The 25,145-nt window shown below is 49.0% G+C and overlaps 1 protein-coding gene across 8 annotated transcripts in view; it reads right to left on the bottom strand.

The window, feature by feature from the left end:
* Positions 1–25,145, bottom strand: part of GOSR1 (golgi SNAP receptor complex member 1) — a 98,244-nt gene that overhangs the window by 37,769 nt on the left and 35,330 nt on the right. For all 8 annotated transcript variants that reach the window (XM_029611791.1, XM_029611788.1, XM_029611790.1 and 5 more), the window contains 2 exons: positions 17,040–17,131; positions 14,123–14,197 (listed from right to left, as the gene is read on the bottom strand). In XM_029611791.1, the coding sequence (XP_029467651.1) occupies positions 14,123–14,197; positions 17,040–17,131 (167 nt within the window). The remainder of the gene's footprint in view (positions 1–14,122; positions 14,198–17,039; positions 17,132–25,145) is intronic.

Here is a 25,145-nt window from a genome sequence, read left to right as displayed (position 1 = left end):
CGAAGCCCCTTCCATCCATCAGAGTTATCTTGCTCCCTTTGATTCAAACCAGAGCTTAGCAATGAAAAAATAAAATATGTGCACTGGAGAGCCTGAGCGCATCCCACAACTCACTGCAAGGTGCCGTAATTCATGGCTCTATCTGGAAAAGCCTGGGGCCTTTGGAGGTTGTGAGACCTTTTGAAAAATACCAGTAAAAAAAGGTGCCGGAAGAGGCCTAAGAGGTCTCAAAAAAAACTCCTGTACGATATGTGTGCCTGAGCTTGAGACCAACATGGAGATAGCAACTGACCCAGAATCCTCTGCTATCTTAGCCTTTCTGGCTATGTGAACTTCAAATGTCTTACTGAGCCGGACCCGCAGGAATTCCAAGGACATCTGGACAGCAGTTTAAGCTGGTGACACTTTATGGTGCCTAATTATAAATGGAGTAACGACCGGTCCGACGCTCGGCTGGAGGGACTGGGACAAATCGCTCCCAGCGCCTTCAGTCGAGACAGCGTCTGACGAATCACTTGTTGCTTCCCGAGACCCGCGTGGAGACACTAGAAAAAGATCCCGAAGCGGGTGAGCAAAATCCAAAGCGTAATCGTGATTTATAATATCTAGAACCCACTGGTCCGAGGTTATTTTGACCCACTCCTCGTGAAACAGGGAAAGCCGCCCCCCCCCCCCCCCCCCGATCTTCGGAACGGGCCGGCGCCCCTTCATTGGGAAGGCTTATTAGATTGTGAGACGCAACCGTGCTGAGGCCGCCTGCCTCGAAAGGAATGCGCCCATGTCTGAGACCTCGTCGATGTCTGCTGGGAAGCAAAGGAAGCACCTCTCCCAGAACGAAAACGGCCCTGAAAAGCGCCAGAAAAGCGAGAAGCTCTGGGCTTGTCAACCTTATTGTCTCCCAAGTCTTTAATAAGTTGCTTACCCTTGAATGGAAAGGAACCAAGCTGAGACTTGGGCAAGACATCAGCCGCCAATGACTGAGCCACAACAGCCTCCTGGCGGAGACTGCCAAGGACATCGTGCGCGCAGAAGTCCGGAGAAGGTCGTATAATGCATCAGCCGTATAGGCAACCTCCGACTCCATGCGGTTCGTCTGCTCAGCCTCATCCAGAGAAAGCTCCTGTGATCTGAGCAATTGCTGAATCCAGCGGAGGGTAGCTCTCTGCATAAGGCTGCTACAGACAGCAGCCCTTACCCCCCAACGCCGATACCTCAAAGATACGCTTAAGTAAAATCTCCAATTTTCTATCCTGAAGATCCTTGAGTGCTGTCCCTCCAGTCATGGGAATCGTCATGTGCTTAATGATAGCCGTAACAGCCAAGTCCACCTGAGAGATTTTGAGGAGATCCAAAGATTCCTGGGGTAACGGGTAGAGCTTCTCCATGGCTCTGCTGACCCTTAAGGAGGCTTCAGGCAAATCCCACTTCCCTAGAAACAAGCTGAAAAAGCTTCAGATGAAAGGGAAAGGTTTGAGGCGGAGCCCGAAGCCCTGATAAAACCGAATCCCCCGGAGAGGGGTCCAAGGTCACTGGAGGAAGGGGAATTTCAAGCTCATGAAGCACATGAGGTATCAAAGGATCCAACTCCTCCTTACTGAATAAATGCAGCACCTGCGGATCATCCCCCTCGACTGGGGCAGCACTGTCCACATCAGCATTCATATCCAGAGTGGAGAGGTCCAGATGGAGAGGATCCTCAGGTGCCAAGGGCATGGTGAACTCGGAAACCGTAGCTGTGTGAGAAAGCCTTGGTCCAGAACCCCCCCCAGGTCCGGGGCAGGTCCCAAAATTCTGACCAGAGGAGCCACTTGACTATCCAAGTCAGCTTCAGCCTCCAAATAAGCTCTATGTATCAATAGTACAAATTGCGAGGAAAAGGGGTGTTTCTTTAAGGGCCCCCCCCCGGAGGTAAATTCAAGGGAGGGGCCGAGACAGGGAGTGAATCGCGCGGTCTTTGAGGGCTTAATGCCGGTGGGGAGAGAGGAGGAACCTCCTCCCCCTCTGATCTGCATCGGCACCCGATGCAGGCAAGATGGCCGCCGCTCCCCCATCGAGCAGGGGCGGGCCCGGTCTGATTCTTTTGGCTGCCGGCGCATCAGAACAGCCGCGCGATCGAGAGCTCTGCCCTGAAATTGGCCTCCGCGAGGGTCCCTCGCCCCCGGGAAGACAGCGGGAGCAGAGACCCTCGCGTGAGAGCCGCACCGCCAACTCTCCACAAGCCGCACAAGTTGTGCCACGTGGCATAAAGACGCGCAAAAATACTATCAAACAGCAGAGTGAAAAAATCCACCCCCTCTGGAGGCCCGGGAGATCGTGGCAGGCTTTAGTGCTGCGAGAGAAGAAAGGTAGTGCACAAAATGCTTCTTGGTCGTTTTATTATTTATTTTTCTCAGTCACTGACAGGGGAAAGAGCACAGATAAAAACTTCCCTGTATAAAAATAGCAACAGCCACCAGAGGAATAAACTTCTCTGGTCTATTAGTAGAGATAGTGACAACTCTGGCCAGAGGAATTATACATCTCTGGTGCAAGGTAAAGGGGAGAGAGTGACCAGCCCACCGGTAAATACTTTCTCCGGCTCACCAGGCAATCTAGTAGTCTCCAGGAATAAAGGCTTAAGGGCAATGCCCTGTCTTATCTGCCTGAAGAGAGTTTACAAGATATCCCAAAATGAAATGTGCTAAATCTTATTTCTTTTTTTTTTTAGTTGATCTAGTCAACAGTCAAACAACCAAACCTGGTCATGGGAAAAAACACATATAATCTGTAAAATTTGACAAGGATCAGGACCGCAGATCATGCCTCTGAATCTACTGGAGTCAGAGAGATACTGAAGGATTGCAGGTGGCACGCCAGTATATCTAGGGGGTGCCTTTTCAGTTTTTCTCTGACTCCATCTGCTGGAAGGGAGGCATAACCCAGCAGTCTGGACTGATCCTGGTACGTACAGGAAAATGGGCCCCACCTTGGAGAAATAATCAGGGAAGTTTAGGGATAATCTATCATGCTGTTGACATGACAATCAATGTAAATGATTCTCTGGGTAGTCACGCACTTTTAGAATTTCTAACCTAGTACTATATTGTATTTTACCTATAAAAGAAGGATCAATTCATGTATACAAGGAGGTCAGTTTATCAGAGAAAGGGCATTCAGCATCTCCCAAGAATACTTATATTATCAATAAAAAATTATACTTTCTACAAAATCTAAGGGTTCTTGTATCCCTTAGTAAGCGTCATAAAGCATAGTTTGGCACTTAACATGTATTACATTATTTCCATTGGTTGATTAAAAAAGGTACCAAAATCTACAAAGACATTAGCAAAGAAGTAGAAAACCAGGCTTAGAAACCAGTTTGTACATGGCCTGGAGGCACATGGCTGCTTGTTTAGCTTCACTGAAAATAATGTCTTTGCAATGCTGCAGCGATTAAAAAAAAAATAATCAAGAAGAAAACTATCTAGAATCCTAAATTTACCTTTAAAGAGAGAGCAGCTGAAGGAACAGCTTGGCTAATCTACCAGTTGTCAGGTGAGGCTCCCTGTCCATCCAGCCTTCCCGGGTAAGGGTAACAATTTCCATATTCTCTTCCGAACGTCTGATGGGAGAGGAGCAGAGCTAAAACTCTGCAGTGAATTTGGGAAGCCGGCATGGAGCAGCAAACCCTTCTCTTGGTTGTGTGGTAATTATTCGCTAGGCGCCAGATCACACGAGATTGGCTTTATGTAGGGACCATATCCCAGGCTAGCTTGTTATTTACTGTTTCGTGAGTTTATTTGCCTGGAACATTTCTGGGCCATCATACAACAAAATAGGAAATATTTTATGATAGTAACCCTTTGTGAAATGGTCTGAGAATTTAAAATTCGAGAACAAGTAAATGAGCAGCACACATTTTATATAGAACCCAGCCCAAATCAGCGTCATATCTCGTGAGATCGACCCCCCCCCCCCCTTACTCTGAAGTCACTCGGGGACAGCCCCCACCCCAACTAAATGCCAGCAGCTCTTCTTCCCTGCAGCGTAGCTACTCATCAATCCTCAATAACACATTTTTGCCCAATAACAAATTTGGTAAACTTTAGCCCCTGACAGAATCAGCTTGGCAGTCATTCATCTTCATGGCTCCTTTTTTCCCTTTTTGGTTGATGAGGTACTTTTCCTGCTTGATTTGTTTTTCCCTTCAGGCCATTATAATCAGTCAGCCAGAAGAAAATGCTGAGCAGAATCAATGTCAAAGCTGCTCCTTTATTATTTATTTGGGGTGATTTTAGACAGCTCCAGTGTGGGGCAGGGGCTCCCGGTAGCTCTGCAGCTCAGCAGTGACGGATGGGGCGTATCGGGGTTTCCTGTGCAGCGATGCTGTAACACTCCGACATTCAAGCTGACACTTCACAGCTTTCCAGACAAATTGGGAGAAAAAGGTCTTCAGTTTTCACTGGGAGGGGGGACTTTTCCATTTCTTCTTATGCATGTTATCTAGCATGAATTATTATTTTTCTTTTAATATTTTGGGGATGAGGGTAAAAGAAACGCCGCCTGATCTTCCTCCCTGCGCGCTCTGAATTATCCCCCACTTCGCTGGCCTGAACTGCTCTGAAAGCGGCTCTGGTGGTGCAGAATGGAACGAGGCCTCCTCCTCCCCTCCTGGTGCCTACACCTCACGTTTCTAACCTACAACATTTCACATGTAATCTCAGATACATCGCAGAGCCATGCTCAGAAGCAATTCATGCCATGGCAGAAAGACCGCATGTTGCAAGGCTGCCTCCTTGGGGCAGCACAAGGAACAGCTATAAAGCAGAGAAAAAAGCCAATAGGCACCAATGCACTCCTGTATTTTATATGAAATATCTGTAGCAACAAACCAGCAGAAGAGGGAAGATGTAGAGAGGTCGGAACATTAAATTCTTATTCACTTGCTCCATGATCAGTCTTCCCCATTGTTTCTTTTTATTATACTGCAATATCCCACTTGCTTTTAGATCAACTATGCCATAAGCAGCATGAAATGACAGCCGGTGCTCCCCTCGCGGGCCCTAACAGATTCCTGTTAGTCTGGGAATTCTGCTGCAAGCCTGTTCATATTGTGACGAGGACACAGAGGAAGAGGAAACAGTCACCGAGATACATTTGTGATCTTCCAATGTATTCTCTCAAAAGGAAAGAGTACCACTGATAGTGGGATACCAAATAACCATTGTTCATAGGGCTTTTTCAACATGTGTCTCCAAAACCCCAAACAATATGTTTTTGCCTGCAAACCAACAGCAGACATGCAGGTCGATTTTAAAAGCACTGCTCATACAAAAAATGCCCACACGCAAAAAAGTGGGCCACTCGCAAGCAAAGTAAAATTGGTCCTTACCTGCTAATTTTCGTTCCTGTAGTACCACGGATCAGTCCAGACAGTGGTTTGAGTCTCCTTTCCAGCAGATGGAGACAGAAAAACTCGAAGGATATCCTATATCAGGACAGTGCTCCCCCTGCATCCCTTCAGTATAAACGTTATCAAAGCAGAAAAATGTAACCTCCACTTTAGAAAAGATCAAGCAAGTAAAATATTTAACATCTAAAATTTAACTGGAAAATTTGAAGAAATGTAAAGTAATCGCTCATACATTTAGTAGATACATCCAATGCCTTGTAAATTGGGCTGTGAATGAAAAGGCTTTGAGCAGTTGTCAAAAAGAAAAGGTCAGATTCCCTCCAGTAAGGGTGGGCATCTGGACTAATCCGTGGTACTACAGGAACGAAAATTAGCAGGTAAGGACCAATTTTCCTTGCCCTATACGTACCCGGATCAGTCCAGACAGTGGGATGTACCAAAGCTTCCCTAAGTAGGGTGGGACCAAGACAGTCCCGCTCGAAGCACCTGTACATCGAGGCGATAATGACGAGCAAAAGTAGGAAGAGATTTCCAAGTAGCTGCTCTGCATATCTCTTGTGGAGAGACCAACTGGCTCTCCCCTCAAGAGGTAGCCTGCGAACGTAGAGAATGGGCCTTTAAGCCCTCCAGGACCGGCCAGCCCTGACAAATATAAGCCGACGCAATCGCCTCCTTTAGCCAGCGAGTAATGGTAGCCTTTGAAGCTTTGTTCCCCTTACTGGGTCCGCTCCATAAGACAAAGAGATGATCAGAGACTCAGAACTCGTTCGTGACTTCTAAGTATCGCAGCAGGACTCATTTCACATCAATGCACCTTTGATAAAAAGGAGGGTACAGTCTTGAGTGAAACCCCTGAATCAGAAAAATGAAGGAATGGTTCCCTGCAAGACAAGGCTTGGAGCTCAGACACTCTCCTGGCTTAGCAAACAGAGACTAGAAACACTGCCTTAAGAGTCAAGTCTTTGAGTGTGGCCCATTTGAGAGGTTTGAAAGGCGCTCCACAGAGAACCCAAAGCACTAGATTAAGACTCCACGACGGACAAGTAGCCCGGGCAGGCAGGTTCAAATGTTTCGCCCCCTTGAGGAACCTAATGACATCCAGGTGGGCCGCCAAAGCGTAGCCATCGACCTACCCTAAAAGGGAGGCAAGAGCTGAGACTTGTACCCGCAGAGAATTGAAAAACAAAACCTTTGGATAGGCCATTCTGTAGAGGGTATGGGACATTGGGACCTTGCGCGCCTGTATTCCTGAGTCCGCACACATAGTCTCAAACACTCTCCAGACCCGTATGTAAGCGAGAGAAGTAGAAGACTTACATGTGCGTAACTGAGTGGAAATAACTTCCTCCCTATAACCCTTCTTCCTCAGTCTTTGCCACTCAAAAGCCAGGCCACTAGACAAAAGTGATCCGCCTGATCGAAAAATACTGGACCTTGCAGTAACAGGTTTGGGAGATGACAGAGGCGAAGAGGACCGTCCATCGCGAGGTTCACCAGATCAGCGAACCATGGTCTTCGGGGCCATTCTGGCGCCACGAGAATGACCGGCCCCTTGTGAAGTTCTCTTCTTCTGAGTACCTTCCTCACCAGCGGCCAGGGTGAGTGTTGCGGAGCGTGCTCATCGGGACCGAGCTTATGGCCTTCGGATACAGTTGCGGAGTGCACCTTCAGGCCCGGTCAGGAGCTCGGAAGCGCGATCCATCTGGAGAGGAATGTGAGCCCTTGAGCCACTGCCTGACTCAGGGAGGAGCCCCAAGTGAGCTGGTACCAGCACGGATGAAGCAGGAACAAGGCTGGAGCAAAGGCAAGGCGTGGATTATCTGGGACAGGAACAAGGCTAAAGTGAAGGCAAGGCATGGATTATCCGGGACAGAAACAAGGCTGAAGATACTGACCCTCCACCGTATCTGCATGCTACAAGAAGACCAACAACGCAATGGTGGTCAATGAACAGTCCTCCGACCGTTCCAAGCCCTTTCGGACCTGCCGCTGGGCAATGGCAAGAAGCGGCAGGCCGGACAGAGACCAGGCAAAGACATGGATACTTGGATGAAGACTCAAGATCAAGGTTCAGGAGTCGAGGAGTCAGGATCAAGGTTCAAGATCAAAGTCAAGTACTAGGTTGAGGCTGCTACACAGCGCTCCCTACACAGCCCACCCGCGGGACTGGTCACGGACCACGCTTGATGTGGGGCAGACTCTAGACGAGATAATGGAGCAAGTGAGAAGGACATGTCCCAGAAACCGAGAAGCCTGCACCGGGGCGCACCCTACACAACCGCTTGTGGCTGGTCGCAGACCACGCTTGGTCGATGCAGGTTCCGACAGTGTCTAACACATGGACGGAGCAGACACAAGGAATCAGAGGGCCAGCAAGGTTCAGGACACAGGACCAAGACAGGTCTTGGCTTCAGGCAAGGATTCAGGACCAAGACAGGACTTGGCTTCAGGCAAGGATTACCCTCCGGAGGCGTTTGCTGCAAACGAGGAAGGATGGACATCAAGGAATCAAAAGGTACAGGACATCAAGGCTGGATCACCCTCCGGAGGCGTTTGCTGCAAACGAGGAAGGGTGAACATCAAGGAACCAAAAGGTACAGGACATCAAGGCTGGATCACGAAACATCAAGGACGTCAGGACTGGATCACGGAACATCAGGGCTAGATTGCAAACATCAGGAACAGCAGGAAACATCCCATACAGACGAAGGAATTCCAACGAGGGACGAGACCAAGACATCAGGACGAGGAGACCAGGAACATGAAAAACACTGAACATGAAGCCATCTACACAATGAAGACCATGGAGAACCTGAATCAGACGGAACACAACGATGCGCAAAGCTGATCGAAGGCCTCGAGGAACAGGAAGAGAGCCCATTTATAGGGCTGGAACAGAAGACGCCCAGGATGACATCATCAGGTGGGGCCCGGGGCATATCCGGCCATGGGCCCTTTAAATAGAATTGAAGAGGTGCATGCCGGCACCTAGGAAGGCCCAGGGAAGTAGGAGATGAAGCAGCACCGAGAACAACGGCATCCAGGCCGCATGGAGGGCTCGACGAAAGGTGGCTCCCACTCGCGAAGCAGATGGACGGAGGAGCAGGCACTGGCAGGGACAGCCTCCCTGCCGAGTGAAGACCCCGGCAGCAGCTCCCTGCCGTGAAGGAAGAGCAGCAGCGCGTCCTCCCAGCTGCGGAAGGGCGGCAGAAGCTCGGCGGTCATCCGACTGCATGGGTGGTAGTCAGCGTGGAGATTCGGGCCGCGGAGGAGCAGCAGTCTCAGCGGCTCCCTGCCGTGGGACAAGAAAGAAGTCTGTGGCATCGCAGGGGTAAGAGGCCTGCTCGCGGGGATTAGCTCCGTGGGCAGGAATCGTAACAGCGGGAACACGTAGCGGAGTATGTCACGAGGCCAGGGTAGCACCAGAGCATCCACTCCTTCTGAGCCGTGCTCCCTTCTGCGACTGAAGAATCTGGGAGCTTTCACATTCTGCAGAGTGGCCATTAGGTCTAAGTGGGGAAGGCCCCACTTGCGAACGAGAAGAGCCATCGCCTCTTTGGACAACTCCCACTCTCCGGGGGTCCAGGTGTTGACGACTTAAGAAATCGGCTTGGACATTCTCCTTCCCCACAATGTGTGAGGCTGCCAACTGAGCCAGATGTCGTTCCACCCAGGAGAACAACTAGCTTGCTTCTAGAGTTACCAGACGACTCCTGGTTCCACCTTGGCGGTTGATGTACGCTATTATGGTGGATTGTCGGAGAGAACCCAAACTGCTCAGTGACGGATCAAGAGCAGGAAAGTCTTCAGCACGAGGCGAACTGCTCGGGCTTCCAGGCGATTGATGTGCCAGTGAGACTGAGCCGGTGAACATTGCCCTCGTGTAGACAGACTGGCAAACCGCTCCTCAGCCAGAGAGGCTGGCGTCCTTCGTAACAATGATTCACTGAGGGGTTTCCAGGTGCACCCCCTTCAGCAGGTGGTTGAGCGACCGCCACCACTGAAGGCCCAAGATGGTAAAGTCCAATAGCGGTAAAGGCATCAAACTTCTTCGAGATCGGCTTCCAGCGGGACAGTAAAGCCATAGAGCCCAGGCTGTGAGCACAAAAAGAGATAACAGATGTTTAACTTGATTCCATGAGCTTGAGCGCCCGGCCCTCCAAAAGGAAGACTTTCCCCGCGCATGTGTCAAAGCGCGCTCCTAAGAACTCCAGGACTTGAGAAGGCTTGAGGTTGCTCTTGGAGTAATTAACTATCCAACCGAAGGAGCTGAGAAGCGACAAGACCTTGCGATTGCCACCGTGCAGAGAATCTCTGATTCCGACCGAATGAGCCAGTTGTCCAGGTAAGGATGGACTAGTACCCCCTCCCGGAGGGCGGCCGCTGCCATCTCCACCATTACCTTGGTAAACGTGCGGGGAGCGGTGGCTAGGCCAAACGGAAGCGCACAAAATTGGTAATGATGCCCCAGGATGTTAAAGCACAGGTACCTCTGATGTTCCATGCAGATCGAGATATGAAGATAAGCCTCCTTCAAGTCCAGCGAAGCTAAGAATTTGCAGGTGTGAACCGCTATAACCGCCCGCAGGGTTTCCATCCGAAAATGGGGGGCCTTGAGCACTTTGTTGACTTTGAGGTCCAGAATTGATCGAAAGGAGTCTTCCTTTTTGGGAACCACAAAGTAAATGGAATAGTGGCCTAACCCCTGCTCCTCGGGGAAGGGGGGGGGGGGGGGGGGGACAGGCACGATGGCCCCGAGCTGCTGCAGCCCGTCCAGAGTTTGGCGCACCACCTGCTGCTTCCGAGGGGGTCCACAAGGAGAGATTAGGTAGTGGTCCAGAAGAGGACCAGCAAAATCTAAAGCATAACCTTGTTCTATTACTTCGAGGACTCACCGATCCGAAGTAATTTTGACCCATTCCTTGTGATAAAGGGAGAACCGGCCTCCTAAGTTGGGAACAGAGGAATGGGCCAGCCGTATCTCATTAAGAGGACTTTGGGACTGATCCTTGAGAGTTTTCATCCCGGAATGGTTGTCGTCCACGAAAGGAATGAGACCAGGATTGAGATCTTGTGGAGGGGTTTCTCTGTGGAGAACCCCGCGGCCTGTTGTACCTGCGCTGCCCCTGGAAACGAGAGCGCGAAGGAAAAAGGATCTGGACGGTTTAGGGCAATCCTCAGGAAGCTTATGAATCTTGTTGTCTCCTAAAGACTTGATAAGCTGCTCCAGGTCCTCCCTGAAGAGAAACTTACATTTGAAAGGGAGAGTGCCCAACTGCGATTTGGAGAAGGAGTCCGCTGCCCAATTTCGCAGCCAGAGGCAGCGTCTGGCCGAGACAGCTGATAACATGGATCTGGCTAGCACCCTGGGGAGGAGATCATAGATGGCATCAGCACCATATGCAACTGCCGATTCCCCGCTTGTTCCGTCTCTGCAGACGGGAGGTCCTGGGTGCTGAGTAATTGTTGAACCCACCTAAGGCTTGCCCGCTGCATGAGACTGCTACAGACCGTCGCTCGAACGCCAAGCACTAAGACTTCAAAAATTCTTTTGAGATGCACCTCCAACTTCCGATCCTGAAGGTCCTTTAAAGCTGTCACTCCCACCACTGGAATGGTGGTTCTTTTCGTGACCGCAGAAACCGAAGCGTCCACTTTGGGGACCTTGAGCATCTCTAGGCATTGGTCTGGGAGGGGATATAGCTTGTCCATAGCTCTGCCTACCCATAAGCCAGATTCAGAGTAGTAACTGCATTAACATAGTATGAAATGGGAACGTACATGGGGGGGGGGGGGGGGCTCTCAGTCCAGCCAGGATAGGGTCCACATTACTGGAAACCAGGGTACTTGTGGCCTCCTCCGGAGGAGCATCTATCCCCAGCTTGGCTAGAACAAAGGGGATGAGCGGATCCAGCAACTCCCGCTGGAACAAGCGCAGAACCCGTGGGTCGTCCCCCTCAACCAGCGGATTCTGATTCAAAGCATCTGCATCCAGGTTGGAGTCTGGAAGCTGAGGTGGAAGGTTAGAAGGAACTGGAGGATCCGAGACTCCCGGTATGGTCCGAGCCCAAATCGCTCCCTGAGGATCAGGGAGTTTGAGTCCGTGATCTGTAGTCACCCTAGGCACCTACATAAAACTTATACAATAAAAGTACAAAATCTGTGGAAAAATGCCTAGGGGTTTTCTCTGGCAGGGGGGGGGGGGGAACACGACATCATGCTGGGGGTCAGGAACCACATCAAAAAGATCCAGAGATTAAATCCGGGGGAGACTGCTGAGAAACAGAATCCCTTCCCCCATCAGGAAACGAATCCGCTGCAAGATCTGGAGACAAAATGTCCACCGTTCCTGTGGTATGCAGGGACGGGGCTGGCCTGGCAGCGAGCTTGCCGGCACGAACACAATTCATTGACTTTTCCGGCACCGAAGAGGGCCCCTCCCCGCCAGGTAAACAATGCAAGCAAACCCCTTCATGGGAGAGCCGTGAGGCAGGCTCCCTGCATGCCAAACAGACTATCGTGGCATCGCTGAGGAGGTGGTGGTGGTGGGGGGGGGGAGAGGTAAGGAACTGCTGCTGGGAACGGCGAACCCCTGCTGTGCCTGGCGGGAGAAAGAGAAATTAAGCCTGCTCTCTACTCCTTCCCCCGAAGGCTGCTAAAAATACACTTATAACTATCTTTTTTTTTTTTTTAAAAGGACAGAGGAAAGTTGACCTCTCTGTCACTAATGGACCCGAGGTATGTAACATCTCGGGGTCTGAACAGGAGAGGGACTGGACCACCAGTATCACCCTGGAGCCAGGCAATGGATCACCGGGAGAGGGACCTAGGCTGATTTAATCAAGGGGAAAAAAACCCCTAGGCCTAAATAAGAGCGAGGAGACAGACTTCTGCTTCTCCTAAAAATGAAACTTTTTTTTTAAGCTGGTTAAAATTATATTTGTTAAATACTTGCTTGATCCTAAAGAAAAATAGGATGAGAGAAGACAAGAACTTCCTCAAACAATGAAATTGGGTAAAAGACAGGGAACAGCAGGTTCTGCTATCTGCCTCTGCTGGGAGACAGAGAAATACTGAAGGGATGCAAGGGGCACTGTCCTAATATAGGATACCCTTCGAGTTTTTCTCTGTCTCCATCTGCTGGATAGGAGGCTCAACCCACTGTCTGGACTGATCCGGGTACGTACAGGGTACATGGATTTTAAAAAGCTGCAAAATACGCATGTGAGGAATAAGGGGTTGGAAAAGTGGCATGCCAAGACTTAAGCATGTACCGCCATATTTTAGACCAAAAACTACAGTGCGCACATGCTAGATATCCGCATGTCTGGAGATCTGGAGTTTTAGGGTTGACGGGGTCAGCTGGGTGGCGTGCAACATGGACGACCAGAGGGGTCTGGAAGACCTTGATATTACATGGACAAACTGGTGGACTAACTGGAAAACTGGGAATGTGCCTCATGTGAGCATGTTTTAAAATCCACTTGCATACGCACTCAAAAGCTGACAAAGTCCTCTAGCAGTGCTCGAGTAACCTCTTAAAATGAGGAGCATACTTATGTGCTTTTTTTTTTTTTTTTTTTTACAACATATACACACAAGTGCACGCTCGGTTAAAAATTCCAGAGTATCTTCGCTCGTGCATGTATGGGCGCACGCACACTCATTTTAAAAATTACCGTCATGGTGTATCCGAATACTGTAAAATGCCAGCACAGAGCAGTTCCACAGGGCCCAGATAACAAGCTCTGCCACACAATAGGGCACGGATACAGTACACTCTGCGGAGTCCTTCTACTCACAGCCTTCTCTTACTCATCCTTCTCTGGGCCACTGCCGACAATGCACAATCTCAGAGCAATCCATCTTCCAGCATTCCCTGTGCTGCTGGCCTTCGCCCAACATTAAAAGCAGCAGGAGAGGCAGCGCCTCAGAACAAAGCCACACAGAGAACATGACCTCAGGCGAAAGCTCCCTGAAGGCAACTCTCTGGCAGTCCTTACATTCCAGCTCCCAATTCTGCTTTCTCCCTTCAATGCAGAGCAGTGTTTCAACCACAAGGAATGGAAATGCTACAAAAGTCACGCCACATTTTGGGGCTTTACTGACAAGCCATCTTAAGATCTAGGTTGCCGATGCAGAGAGTAAATTATATCTGATCTGAGCGTCCTCCTCCTAACTCATTATTGAAGCCACACACTGCACAAATCTTGCAGCAATCTCCTCCTTTCCCTTTTTTTTAAGCAAGTGCGGTGTCAAGTTGTACACATAAGTTGAAAAATATGGACTGAGAACAAGAGGAGGAGCCAGAGCAGCAGCCCAAGCCTCGCCAGCCAGATTAGCCAGGGTGGCAGGGCTGGCAGCCAGAGAAGTAGGGCTTTCAGGGACCTGCCAACCAAAGTACAGCGGGAAGAGCCGCAGCTAGAGCAGCAGGGCTGGAGTGGTTTCTCAAAAGGAGGAGAATATGTTGAGCACGTCTTTGTAAACTGCGTGCTCTCCACAGACTACACCCTTCCAGTCTCATCGACTTGCGTCCCAACTGCCTTGGCTCCAATGAAACATCTTGGGGCACCAAACGCAGGCCTGCGGTGGAGGCTCACTCTCACCCCGCACTTATATCGAAGGGGCCCATTACAGGATCTTGTTTCTTTCCCAAAAAAAAAAAAAAAATGTAGCCGCATCAGAGGGGATGCACACAAACAGGAAGCCAAGAGCATAAGTGAAACTTACTTGCGGAGATGCTCGTGTTCTTTCAGGAAAAGTTCTGTTCTCCTGTTGTTGACCCCAGACCCACTTTTATATGACCTATCAAAGAAATATTTATTTATTTAGCCATTTTATCTACCGTCGTTCCAAGTGAAGATCACAACAGGACATAAATATTATTGGTAGCCAGTAACAATCCCGTGATCTGCTCATGTACCATAAATTAAAGTGAAATACATGTACATTGACTTGGGTGGACAGGGGAGGGGAAATATATAGGGATAAGGTAGTATTTTTAACAATAGGTGCTGTAGGGAAGTAAAGAAGGGGGCTGAGCGAGGGTGTTTCAGATACATTTATTTGGGTGGGTTGGAAATAAAGTGACAAAGGGTCCCGAGGGTAGCAGACATCACTTCCTTTACTAACCAGTTTTGTGCTACATTATATTTCTACTTTCTCAAATTAACCTTACACATCTGCCTGGGAAAAGAGACTCTAGGGTGAGAACATTAAGGGGCGGATTTTAAGAGCCCTGCTCGCGTAAATCCGTCCCGATTTACGCGAGCAGAGCCTTGCGCGCCTGTGCGCCTATTTTACATAGGCCTGCTGGCGCACGCAGAGCCCCGGGACTCGCGTAAGTCCCGGGGTTTGTCGAGGGGGGCGTGTCAGGGGCGGGGCCGATCGGCGGGGCGTTTTCGGGGCGTGTCGGCGGCGTGGTTTTGGCCCGGGGTGGTCCGGGGGCATGGCCGCGCCCTCCGGAACCGCCCCCGGGTCATGTCTAGGCGCGCCAGCGGCCCGCTGGCGTGCAGGGATTTACTTCTCCCTCCGGGAGGCGTAAATCCCCCAACAAAGGTAGGCCTCCGAGGCCGCTCCGATTTCGGAGCGGCCTCGGAGGGAACGGAGGTAGGCTGCGCGGCTCGGCACGCACCGGCTACACGAAATCGGTAGCCTTGCGCGTGCCGATCCAGGATTTTAGCAGATCCGCGCATATCTACTAAAATCCAGCGTACTTTTGTTTGCGCCTGATGCGCCTACAAAAGTACGCGAGGGCGCCCTGCATGAAAATCTACCCCATAGTGAGAACTTAAAGTGAGAACTTTAAGGCATTGCTACCCCATGCGTTAAAGCCCCCGCCACGCCCTACCTACGATGCAGTCCCATAATAATACTCCATTAAACGTATTATTGTATGTTACGCCCACAGCCGCCCCAGTTGCTGCGGCTCTATATATTATGTTATTCACTGACGAATTATTTTACTGTTGCTTGTTATTGTTGACTTGTTCTATGTTCATTGCCAAAATGTTCAATTGCTCAAATGTTCTATGTAACACCATAGCCGCGACTGTTCCGTTATATGGAAACCGATATGATTTGATATTTTGTTCAAGAATGTCGGTATAGAAAAATTCTAAATAAATAAATAAATAAATAAATAAACAAACATTGCTGGCAGTTAGGTGCTTATTTAGGCAGATGCTGGCTTTATGCACTACTGCACACGGTCCCAGGGCTGGGAATGGCTTTACATTTCTACTGTCCAGGTTTCAAAGGCAGGTGGTGCTGAGGGACCAATGATATCACTGTCCCTTATGGAACTGAACACTTGAGTTTCACTCCCTCCTCCTTGATCAACACAATTGATTGGGCGATTGGGTGCACAGCAGAGACAATACGCTCAGTCCCAGAAAGGGAGGGAAGACTGCTTCCTCAACCAAGCCAATCCCAAGATGGTCACAGAGCAATTCTGAGGACAGGCCCCTCCAGCACTCAGTGCTGGCACAGCAGGCAGTCTTCTGGTGGTGGGAGGAGGGGAGCAGCGGGGGTGATAAAGAGGAAAAATGGGTGGAGGGTCAGGTGCGGAGGGGAAAAAAAACCCCTAGGGCTGATGCAATTAAAATGCGCTGAAAGTGGGCGCTGAACACTCAGTGCCCGCTTTCCTAATGCGCCCCCAGGCACCCCTCCTGGACGCACCATGCAATATTTAAATTAGGGGTCCTGTTGTCAAGGAGGTGCTAGGGGCACTTGCGCACCCCTAGCGCCTCCTTACCGCGGAAGCCCACGAGCAGTCGGCTGTCCGCCGGTTTAGAAAATGGATGCCAAATTTATCGGCGTCCATTTTCCTTCTCTCTGTCTTTTTTTGTGCCCCAGGACGCCATCCTCTCCCTCTAGTAATCCAATCTCCACTGTAGTTCTGGGGGAGTCGAACAGCCAAAAAAATGCGTTGCTGGAATAGGTAGAATGGGGGGTTCAAACCCAGCGAAAGGAGCTCACATCTACTCCCTTCAAGGCGTCACGTGATCTCTCGGCGTCCATTTTCCTAATTGACGCACAGCCAGGGGTTCAGGAAACGGACGCTTGTTAACTGAGCATCTGTTTCCTGAACCTGACCACTAGCACTTTTTTTTTTTTTTTTTAATTTGTTTTAAGATTTTGTTCCTCCTACTTAATATTGCAATGATATTAATAGGAGGATTAGGAGGATGTACAGAAAAAGCAGTATTTTCTGCTTTTCTGTACAACTTTTGAGGGTGCTCAGCAATTAATACCTGCTCTAGGCAGGCGTAAATTTTTGAGTGTACAAATGTGCTTGTTAGACAAACTTTTTTTTTTTTTTTTTTTAACATTGTGGGTGATTCGTTAATAGCCTCATCAACATGCATTTGCATGTGATGAGCGCTATTAGTTTCGCCGCACATTGGACACTTGTTGTGTAGGCGCCTCTATAACCCGCGTTCAACTGCAAATTAAACAGTGCGCTCGGCTGAGCGCACTATATTGCATCGGCCCCCTAATTTTTAATAAGACAAAAGTTTCAAGAAAACTACCACATTGTGTCAAGTTTTGAACCAATGGACAGAAGGAAGCTTTTGGTCTCTCATGGTCTCAAAATGGAACAAGGCCCCATGCATGCAACTCCTTAAAATATGCACTAACTTACTCGATATCTTTCCGTACAGATCCCAAGAGGTCTTCCCTTTCCCGTATCGCCAAAAAATTTGCTTTTGTTTTATGGAATTCATGTGTGTAGTCCTGTAAATCAATGAAAAAAAAATCACTATAAATAATTCTCAACCAAGAAATTCAAGCCAGAGCAGTGAGGTGCAGAGGAAGCTCAAAGAAGGAAGGGAATCAAACTGGGAAAAGTCCCCAACCACAGTGGCAAGTCTTGAGTTACAATCCATTCGCTCACTTTCAGTTCTAGCGCTCCGGAGACATTCACACTGAATGTCCTAGCAACTAATTTAGGCAAGAGATACAATTCAAACTTCAACAGATTTTTGCATTGTTGTTACTGCAGCACAGTAGGGTGAAGAGTCTTGTCTAAGTCTCACAAAGAATGAGTAGCAGAGCTGGGATTAGAACTCAGGAAGTCTGAGACACTCAATCTCATGCGCTGATTAGTAGACCGTATTTATGAAAATGGACCATTCATTTTACAATTCTAAAACACAAGAGCAATATTAATATTTAGTAAGAGGGCCCCGGCTGAGAGAGAGAGTTTTTCACTTCGCTTTTCCCCCAAAAGCTTTCAGTCAGGTTTTTAATTATGCAATTCGTTGACTTCTTGTCGAAATTCATATTTTAAGTAGTCTTTGGCTGCTAAGCTCACTGTCCCTGTCTCGTTCTCTTTATAGTGACTGAATGATCATTTAGAAACCAAGTGCAAAAGAAGAAACCAAACCGGAAAGATGAATCGTAATTGCAATCAGATAAAGCCAAGGAAGTGGGTGGAGCAGTCAAAGCCCTGGAGAGGGAAAGAATCAAAATGCACAGACCATCTGTCATTCCCCAGCCAATCAACAAATGCTGGGCCCAATGCAAAAAGTGCGCTCAGCTTGGTGCATGGCTTAATAAGCGACTGGATGCTGGTTTTGGACGCTCGAGGCTAACACCTGATGCAATAAGGGCGTCCAGACTCGAGTATAGCTAACGGCGCTCATCACATGCAAATGCCATATAGATGATGCTATTAGTTATTACCCCCCAATGCAGAAAAACGCCGCTCGGCTATTGCACTCTTTGTAACACGGCAAATTTAACGCCCGTCCCGGAGCTGATGTTAAGTTATACCGCACATCAAGGGCTCAACTAAAAACAATACTGCTTTAAATAAAGCCTTTCTTATTTTGTTGCAGCAATAAACTGCCAAGAATTCACCCATTTTACTATTTTTCCATAAACCACGAAACTGTTTACTTTGCCTTGTGTAAGTATGTAAGGTGCCCTCTCTCAAGTGATGCAAGATCAGCCATCTTATGAAGTTCTGAAGCGGCGGGATAAAACGGACGCTCATATTGAGCGTCCGTTTTCCTAACCTGCGCACCTGAAGCTTTGGAGCGCTAGGGATGCACAATTTCCCCTAGCATGTCCTTTTTAGCGCCTCAGCTAATTCGATTATTGCATCGGGTACCCAGGAGAGGTGGTTGTGCCTTCGTTAGTAAAACGGGCACCTGTTTTACCGCACGGTTTTATTGCATTGGCCTTTCTGTCTGAGAACAGGAGCAGCTCCTTCTTTCATTTGGGAGGGGCACAAGTATCAGCATCCGGAATGGTCTTCTAGCAAGGTATAGACAAGAGCTGGTAGTCAGTTAATTGGTTGAAAACCCCTTTCCGTCAATAAAGTAGGGACTGGCCATCTTCCCTGGTTTTTTTTAGGCTTTTGATTTCTTTGTTTTATGTTATTAAGGGTGGGTCTCAGCATGCCCACCCCTCAGTTGCAGTCTCTCCTAGTGTGCGTGAAAGGGCATTTGTATTCCTTGGCTCCTCCAGGAGAGGTAGCCCAAAAAGAGTCCAATGAAGAGCTGCGTAGGCATGTCTGGTCTAGCAAGATAGGAAAATTGGTTCTTACCTGCTAATTTTCATTCCTGTACATACCCAGATCAGTCCAGACTCCTGGGTTTTGCCTCCCTTCCAGCAGATGGAGACAGAGAAAGTTTCGCTGACACTGCCACATAACCTGGTGTGCCACCTGCAGTCTCTCAGTATTGATAAGTACCCAAACTAAGATACCAACAACACAAACACTAATAACGAATTAATATCCCCCTAAATGAGCAGTGGATACTTATAATAGATAACCTTACCAATATTGAAAAACGTGAAGAACTAAACAAACCCGGTGCCATTCTTCAGCCTATTTATACAACAGATTGAGCGGACTCTCCAAATCTCCCTACCTCCACTGGGCAGGACTCTGGACTGATCTGTGGTACTACAGGAACAAAAATTAGCAGATAAGAACCAATTTTCCTTTCCTTGTACATACCTGGATCAGTCCAGATGCCTGGGATGTACCAGAGCGCTCCTAAATAGGGTGGGGCCTTGAGAGTTCCACTCGGATCACACTTTTGCCAAAGCGAACAGTGCCTGGGGCCTGGACATCCAAATAATGCCAGGTGAAAGTGTGCTAAGACTTCCAAGCAGCCACCCGACAAATCTCCTGGGGCAATACCTGCTGACATTCGGCCCAGGAGGCTGCCTGAGAACCAGTAGAATGAGCCCTTAACCCCTCAGGGATAGGACAACCCTGACAGATATACACCGAACCTATGGCTTCCTTCAACCACAGCACAGTCATGGATTTTGAAGCTCTATAACCCTTTTTTGCACAACTCCATAGCACAAAAAGATGATTCGACAACCGGAAGCTATTAGTGACCTTAAGATATCACAACAGTGACCACTTTATATTCAAGAGCCTCAACTCTCTCGCGTGAGGCGCTGTAGCATCCACATCTGGAAAGGCCGAAAGCTCAACGGATTGACTTTAAGTGAAATGACACCATCTTCAGAAGGAAGGAACCACTCTCAACGAGACTCCAGACCCCGAAATCCTCAAAAAAGGATCAATACAGGTCAAGGCTTGAAGTTCTGAGATCCTTCTAGCACAGTGGTTCTCAACCCTGTCCTGGGGACCCCCCCCAGCCAGTCGGGTTTTCAGGATATCCACAATGAATATGCATGAGAGAAAATTTGCATGTTATGGAGGCAGTATATGCAAATTTTCTCATGCATATTCATTGTGGATATCCTGAAAACCCGACTGGCTGGGGGGGGGGGGGGTCTCCAGGTCAGGGTTGAGAACCACTGTTCTAGTGGAACAAATTTCCACCAAGTAAACCGCTTTTAAGGTGAAATCTTTCATGGTAGCCCTTCTAAGAGGTTTGAATGCCGTACACATGCCCTTGAGGACCAAAGTTAAGGCTCCAAGAAGGGCACACCTTATGAACTGGGGGGCACAAATGCTTTGCCCCTCGGAGGAAACGTACAACATCTGGATGTGCAGCTAGAGTCATTCCATGAATCTTGCCTCAAACAGCTGTACTCTCAGGGAGCTAAAGGACAAACCTTTTGACAGGCTTCTCTGCAAAAAAGACAGAATCAGCGCCACTGATGCTTGCTGAGGATCAACCACTTGCTCCATATACCAACACTCAAAAATCCTCCAAACCTGGATTTACACCAAGGATGCGGAAACCTTTCGAGCCTTAACAGGGTAGAAATAACATCCTCAGGATATCCTTTCTTCCTTAATTGCCTCCTTTCAAAAGCCAAGGTGCCAGACAAAAGCGATCCACTTGATCTGAAAATATGGAGCCCTGACAGAGTAGATTTGGCAGATACCCCAGTCTTAACGGACCGTCCACTACTAGATTGATCAAATCAGCAAACCAAGGCCTCCCTGGCCACTCTGAAGCCATGAGAATCACCTTTCCTAGATGGATCTCTATTCTCTTCACAATCTTGCCCACCAGAGACCATGGCAGAAACACGTACATCAGGATGTCATGCAGCCAAGGAAGCACCAGGGCGTCGACCCCTTGCACTCCACGCTCTCTTTTGCGACTGAAAAAGCATGTTGCTTTGGAATTCCGCTGAGTTGCCATCAGAACCATATGAGGTATGCCCCATCTGGAAGTAATGAGGCGCATTGCTTATTCCAATAACTCCCATTCTTCGGGATCCAATTGTTGTCAGCTAAGAAAATCCGCTTGCACATTATCGCATTCCACTATGTGATAGCCGCTATCAAGGTCAGATGCTGCTCCGCCCAGCACATCAGCATCTCCACTTCCTGAGCCATTGCTCGACTCTTGATACAATCCTGGTGGTTCATGGAGATCGCCGGCTTTGCATTGTCTGACAAGATTCTAACCAGACGATTGCGCAGGAGAGGTAGAAATTCCTGCAGAGCTAACCGCATCACTCTCATCTCTAAACAATTGATGGACCAGGGCGCTTCCTCCACTGACCATTGGCCTTGCACCGACTGGGACTAACACATGGCTCCCCAACCACAGAGAATAGTATCACAGTCACCACTACCCACTGTGGCACCTCCAGATCCATCCCGCAGCACAAATGGTTCCAACCAAGCCACCACGAAAGACTGGACCTGGCTGATTCTGTAAGCGGTAGTGGAAGATGAAACTGCTCTGACATCAGATCCCACCAGGATAGCAACACTTTCTGTAGAGGTCTCATATGAGCAAATACCCATGGGACCAGCTCCAAGGTAGATGCCATGGAACAGAGGACCTGCAAGTAATCCCAGACCCTGGGCACATGGGCCTCCAATAGGTTCAGAACTTGAGCCTGCAGCTCGATAATACGCTCCTCACTCGGGTATCGAAGCATGCGCCCAAGAACTCCAGGACTTGCAATGAGAAAGATGGCTCTTGGACAGATTTATTATCCAGCCCAAAGATTTCAAGCGATGCATCACTACTTACACCATTTGCTTGCAAAGGTCCTCTGACTTTACTCGGATGAGCCAATTGTCCAGATATGGATGAGCCAGCATGCCCTCCTTTCTGAGGGCTGTCGCCACCACCACCATCAACTTGGTGAAGATCCTCTGGGCCGTTTCCAGCCCGAACGGGAGAGCACAAAATTGGAAATGCTTCCCGAGGATCATGAACTGGAGATACACCTTTGATCCCTATGTGTAGGTACGCTTCCGTTAAATCCAAAGAAGTCGAGAAATCTCCACTTCATTCCGCTGCTATGACAGACCACAGAGTCTCCATCTGAAAATGGGGAACTCAGAGTTACGTTCACCTTTTTTAAGTCCATAATTGGATGAAACGTTCTTTCCTTTTCTGGTACCACAAAATAAATGGAATAACGTCCTGTTCCTTGCTCCTCCTGGGGGACGGGAACAATGGCTCCCAGCATTCGCAGTCGCTGGATGGTCTGCCTTAGCACCAGTTTCTTTTCCACCGAGGAACAAGGAGATAACATGAACAGGCTTCTTAGCAGCCGAGCAAATTCTAAAGCGTAGCCTTGTCCTATCATGCTTAGAATCCGCTAGTCATAAGAACATAAGAAAATGCCATACTGGGTCAGACCAAGGGTCCATCAAGCCCAGCATCCTGTTTCCAACAGTGGCCAATCCAGGCCATAAGAACCTGGCAAGTACCCAAAAACTAAGTCTATTCCATGAAACCATTGCTAATGGCAGTGGCTATTCTCTAAGTGAACTTAATAGCAGGTAATGGACTTCTCCTCCAAGAACTTATCCAATCCTTTTTTAAACACATGATCTTGGCCCATGCCTCATAAAATTGAGTCAAACGGCCCCCGATGACTAGGACTGAGGAGTGGGCCGGCCTCACCTCATTGCGCAGGCTTGGCTCCACTACTACCTTGACCGGAGCCCTGTCTGTTTGCCCTATATCCATGAAATGACTGGTTCCAGGACTGCGACCTCCCCAGGGTCTACCTTTGGCCAGAGCCCTGCTCTGATGGAAACACCTTTGCCCTCGAAATAGAGAGCGCACTGGAAGAATCCCTTTGGACCCTTTGGGCTTGTCCTCCGATAGCTTGTGCCCTTTATTATCTCACAGATGCTTTATCAGCGGCTCCAAGTCTTCTCCAAAAAGAAGCTTGCCCTTAAAGGGAAAAAGCTCCAAGCTGAGCCTTCAAGACATCTGCCAACTAGCTTCGTAACCAAAGAAGCCTCCTGGCCAAGACCGTGGACATCATTGTCCTGGAAGAAGTGTGAATGAGGTCATACAATGCATCGGCCCCATAAGCAACCGCAGCCTCCAAGCATTCCACCTGCTTAGAATCAGTAGGTGACATCTTTGTCATCTTGTAACTGCTGCACTCATCTAAGCCCAGCCCGAAGCATAAAACTGCTGTGCACTGTAGCACGGATACCATGAGCAGACACCTAAAAAATCTTCTTAAGGTGCACTGCAAACTTCCAGTCCAGCAAATCCTTCAGAGCTGCTGTGCCAGCCACTGGAATGGTGGTCTGCTTCATAACTGCAGAGATGGAGGCATCCACCTTTGGAACCCTTAAGAGCTCCAGAGTGTCCTCAGGCAAAGGATAGAACTTATCCATGGCTCTGCTAGCCTTAAGGACAGTCTCCAGAGTATCCCACTCCCTGACCAGCAACTGCTGACCAACTTATGAAAAAGGAAGGGTCTTGGGGGACCACGTAAGCCAGCCATGACCAGATCCACTGCCTCCTGGTCAGACTCCTCCTGTGGAACCATTATCCCTAACTCCGCCAGGACATGAGCAATCATGGGTCCCAGCTCTTCCTTTTGAAACAGGCGAACCACTTTGGGATCATCCCCTTCCATAGATGGGTCCTTCCAGAGTCCTCATCCAGATCCTACCCATTCTTGGGTGAACTAGCATCAGGAGGACCACCCCCAGAAGGCAACCCGCGATCGGACTCTTCAGATGAACCATCCTGGCACAGTTGGACCAAGGACTCTCCAAATCCTTGTGGCCCCCAAGGTCCCCCAAAATTTGGACCTCTTTTTGGGCAGAACTTCTGATGCCCACTGCTTGGGGGGAGTACAAACCCGCGGCCTTCCGGGCTAAAAAGGCTTCGTGCATCAAAAGAATAAACTCCGGTGAAAAAGGAGAGGGACCATGAAAATCTCCTCCAGAGGATCAGTATCCTTCTCCGATTGCCCCTTCTAGACCCCCCTGGGCTTCATCGGGGCTGGAATCCACTGGAGACAGCGTTGGCAGGAGATCCCCTCCCCCTGCCACTCTTTCCGAAGCAGCCATAAGGGTCTTCAAAATGGCTGCTGTTCCCCCGCTTAGCGGGAACGGATCACCTGCCTCCCCCATCGCAGCCGGTGACCTATCAGGCCCATGCTGCCTTGAAGATGCCGCCACAGTCCCCTGATGTACCTTCCCTGCCAGAGAGGCATCGGGAACATCGTCCGGTCCTGGATAGACTTGAGCTGTGTTTCCCGCACACAGTGCATCAAGACCCACGCGGCATGGCTCGGCCCGACTCCAACTGCATGGCACACGCCCGGTACTGGGAAAGCCGCCAAAAACAGAATCCCCCTGAACAGCTTATCTCACTCTGCCACCGCCAACATGGAGAGCCAAAGGAAAAATTAAACCCCTGTCTTTTTTCATTTTTTTTTTCAAACTTTACAGAGAGAACAAAAAGGTCACTTCCCTGACTGAAGGGTGGCAGAAGCTTCCTTCAATCCTCCTGTAGGTGAGGGAACTGGACCACCAGCTTTCACCTCTGGCATGATTCAGCAAGCAAAACTAGGGTCCCCAACCCCTGCTCGTCCAGCTCTACAAACAAGAGGGATGGTCCCCCCCAGGACCTGCCAACCTCCTGGGAGGAGAAAATCCTTCTCCTATTGTTTCTTATTTTCTTATTATTTCTTCTATCCTTTTTTTCAGGTACAGAACTGCAGGTTTTGCACCTCCTCCATCTGCTGGAGACAGAAATACTGAGGGGATGCAGGTGGCACATCAGGTTAAGTGGCGGTGGCTACAAAATTTTCTCTATTTCCATCTGCTGGAAGGGAGGCAAAACCCAGGAGTCTGAACTGATCTGGGTACATACAGGGAACAGACAGATATCACACAGCTGGTTCTACACTCCTCTCTGGGGATATAGGTTTTGTTCAATTTTCACCTCTTCAGTCATTTTAGATCATTTCGTTCCTGTAGTACCACAGATTTAGATTCATTTTTTTATTTTTTAGATTTATATTCCACTTTTCACAGCACTTCAAAGTGGCTTACATTCAGGTACTGTAGGTA

The sequence above is a fragment of the Rhinatrema bivittatum genome, chromosome 8, assembly GCF_901001135.1.
Source record: "Rhinatrema bivittatum chromosome 8, aRhiBiv1.1, whole genome shotgun sequence".
In the NCBI taxonomy this organism is placed as follows: domain Eukaryota; kingdom Metazoa; phylum Chordata; class Amphibia; order Gymnophiona; family Rhinatrematidae; genus Rhinatrema; species Rhinatrema bivittatum.
This window is presented reverse-complemented; position numbering and strand designations above follow the sequence as displayed.